Raw genomic sequence first — 3,269 nt, forward strand, 5'->3', positions numbered from 1 at the left:
ATATATAAATAATATAAAAAGCTGATTCTGAGAATATGTACCTGTACAAATGACAATAAATCTAATGTAATCCACAATACTTTGTTTTCAGGCCGGCAAAACTTGTCACAGATATTGACGAGTATATTAATACGTATACTTATTAATTCATGTATTCTGTGCAGTATTTTCAGAACATATTTATAAAAACAAAGACATTTGCTGTATTGTTCTGTGTTTTGACCGGAACTTGTTTGACGCTGTCGTTTGTTTTCCCTCCTCAGCTTCACAATGCAGCCAACGCCAACCAGAAGGAGAAATATGAAGCAGACCTCAAGAAGGAGATTAAAAAGCTTCAGGTAAACACAGAGAGATCGGTCAACACCGGCTGTGGAAAGAGTTCTCAACATTAGCCCGTCAGCAAGTGAGACAGAAACAGCCAGATGTTGATGTGTTTCAGGTTTGGTCTCTGAAAGAGGATGAAAGGACATTGATTGTTTGCTGAGCTGATACTGTTTAACTTGCCTAGGTGTGTTAGTGTGTGTGTGTGTGTGTGTGTGTGTGTGTGTGTGTGTGTGTGTGTGTGTGTGTTACCATGAGGACCAAACTCCAAGCCAAGCCTGTTTGCTGCGTATACAACACTCAAGTTCACCATCCATGACTGTTGAGGACGAGTCTCTGCATGCTTTCACTGATGCATCTCTCCCTCCCCCTCTTCTTCTTCTTCTTCTCCTTCTTCTTCTTCTTCAGCGTCTTCGAGACCAGATCAAGACGTGGGTTGCATCCAACGAGATCAAAGACAAAAGGCAGCTAGTAGAGAACCGCAAACTCATAGAAACGGTGAGTAGGACCCGTCGCGGTGGTTACAACAGTGACTCTGGAGGATGGTGTTTGTTCTGAACTCTGGAAGTCTTCAAAAGGCTTTTAAAAAATTGGATTTGACAAAGTCCACGTCTTTCTAGATGATGATGAATGACTTATGGCTCGTGTAGGGAGATTACAAAGCTCTTTAAGTGACATATCGGGTAATAAGTTACGAGTTTACCTTCATTTATCTGCAAATATTGGACTTTCAGGAGTGAATGTAGCTACCAGGAGATCCTGATGGAAGCATCACAATCTACCGAGTGTTTACACCGAGATGTAGGACGTCACTGTGACAGTTCAGGGCCCGACTACAGGTCGGCTGTGAAGAGGCTCTAACGTCCTAGTTCTGCTCTGCTGAGTGGGCTTCTAATGGCTCCTCTGGTGCCAGACTTCCATTCATTGTTGCCAAGTTCTCCCAATTTACAGCTCCGTCATTGTTAAGATTATTTAAGAACAGAAGAATTAACAAAAAATGGGGATTTCCTCTGTCTTTTGTAGTGTAAAACAACCTGTGGTGTGTTTCCTGCTTGTAGAATATTATTTATAGTATATTGATCAACAAGTAGAGCTTTATTTTAAACATGCTGTGCTTGTCTCTTGGTCTTTGTGTGTCTGTCTGTCTGCAGCAAATGGAGCGGTTCAAAATAGTGGAGAGAGAAACCAAGACGAAGGCGTACTCTAAAGAAGGGCTGGGTCTGGCCCAGAAGGTGGACCCGGCCCAGAAGGAGAAGGAGGAGGTCGGCACGTGGCTGACGGTGAGTAACGTTGTCTCAAAATGTTCCTCAATACAAGTCGACTCTGGCCCACGCTCGCCGTTAATTTGTCTGCTGATGGGAACGTTTGTTATATTTTGTTTTTAAACTAAATCTGGAACTGAAAGTGGGAATAAAAGTGGAACCGAAAGCAAAATGAAGAGAAACTAACGTCTCGACTTTCAGAAAAACCCTCATTAACCAGCAGCCGCTGACATTAACACATCAGAGAGTAAGAGAGGACTTATATTTAGATGATGAAATGTTGGAATATAATGAAAAGTCTTCAAATCGCTTATTTTTGTCCAAAACTCTGAGATTTTCGGTTCACGTGAGATAAAGAAAAACGATTTTAAATGAGAAGTCGAACAGCTCCTCGTCACACGGTTAACCGTTTGTTCCTCTCTCTCTCCTCCAGAACACGATCGACACGTTGAACATGCAGGTGGACCAGTTTGAGAGCGAAGTGGAGTCTCTCTCAGTCCAGACGAGGAAAAAGAAAGGAGACAAAGAGGTCGGTCTGTCCTCACCCTCTCATCCATTCACTCTGTCTTTAATCCTCCTTCCTGGTATTTGCTCTCTTGTTGGTCCTCAGATAGTGTTTCCTACATGTATCTCCTGACGAGGATAACCTTCTTTCACTACTTCTCTCCTCTAAAGTCCTCTACGGGGCCTTTTTTATAGAAAAACGTTTCTTCTCCAACTGCTCCCTTGACGGGCACTGTTTTGCACGTCAACATATTTTATGAATGAGGTTTTCTTTCTGTATTCCAGAGGAGTTGCTGGACTCCTGCTGACGGGGCGCTTCTGATCTCTGCACCGTTAAACACCATTAGTTGGTCAGTTAGACTCGGTGGATGGAAAGGCTTGTTGCTAAAAAATAAAAAGTCCAACAGCAGCGAGAACTAAATCTTTAAAGCTGAAGTTTGTTTTGTTTTGTCTTTAAGTTCCAGGTGTTTGAAAAGATCCGAACAAAAGCATTTCATCCTGCATGAGACGGTTAATTCAGCGCGGTTCTCTCCTCATTCCTCAGCACTTAAAGTTTAAATGTACCCTCATAGATCCTTTATGCACTCAGCATCCCGCACATTACGATCCATTGTGATGAAACGCATTAGTATGGTCCTCCCTGCGTTATAATCACATCAGTTCAGCCGGTGACCCCGTGTCGCTCTTGTTTGTTCTCTTTATCCAGATATCTCTGAGAAGAACACAGTTCGACCCTCAAACACAGGAAACAACACGCATGACATTTAAAGTGCTTCGGAGCATTAATTAAATATTGAAATCAGAAGTGGTGCTGTGCCTGTTGTATGATGCATAACGTCATGAAGTGCACATGTAGCCTTTCACTCCTGCACTGTATGTTTAACTTTAAAATTTTAATAAGTTTCTCATAAACCAGTTTTTTCAATGAATAATTGATTTAAATTAGTTTGTGCTTTGTATTGGAACAAGGTGGCGTACATCCCCTCCAGCATGTTAAATATGAACATTTTTACACCAAATAGTCCAATAAAAACGTGTTTGTGCCGTAAATGTAATAACATCTGAACTCGCTACATTACAGCTGTTGTTTCATCATTTCATCTGCTAAAAAAATAATAACTCACACCACAATCATCTTCCCCCCACACTCCACCCCCCCCCCACCCCCCCACCCCCCATCCC

General features: G+C 42.2%; 1 protein-coding gene across 2 annotated transcripts in view; it reads left to right on the forward strand.

Moving 5' to 3' along the window:
• LOC116399377 (CCR4-NOT transcription complex subunit 3-like) overlaps positions 1 to 3,269 on the forward strand; it is a 19,291-nt gene that overhangs the window by 6,906 nt on the left and 9,116 nt on the right. For both annotated transcript variants that reach the window (XM_031876496.1, XM_031876497.1), the window contains 4 exons: positions 264 to 338; positions 730 to 819; positions 1,473 to 1,601; positions 2,017 to 2,112. In XM_031876496.1, coding sequence (XP_031732356.1) covers positions 264 to 338; positions 730 to 819; positions 1,473 to 1,601; positions 2,017 to 2,112 — 390 coding nt within the window. The remainder of the gene's footprint in view (positions 1 to 263; positions 339 to 729; positions 820 to 1,472; positions 1,602 to 2,016; positions 2,113 to 3,269) is intronic.

This window comes from Anarrhichthys ocellatus, unplaced genomic scaffold (assembly GCF_004355925.1).
Source record: "Anarrhichthys ocellatus isolate YVR2014 unplaced genomic scaffold, GSC_Weel_1.0 scaffold110, whole genome shotgun sequence".
NCBI lineage: Eukaryota > Metazoa > Chordata > Actinopteri > Perciformes > Anarhichadidae > Anarrhichthys > Anarrhichthys ocellatus.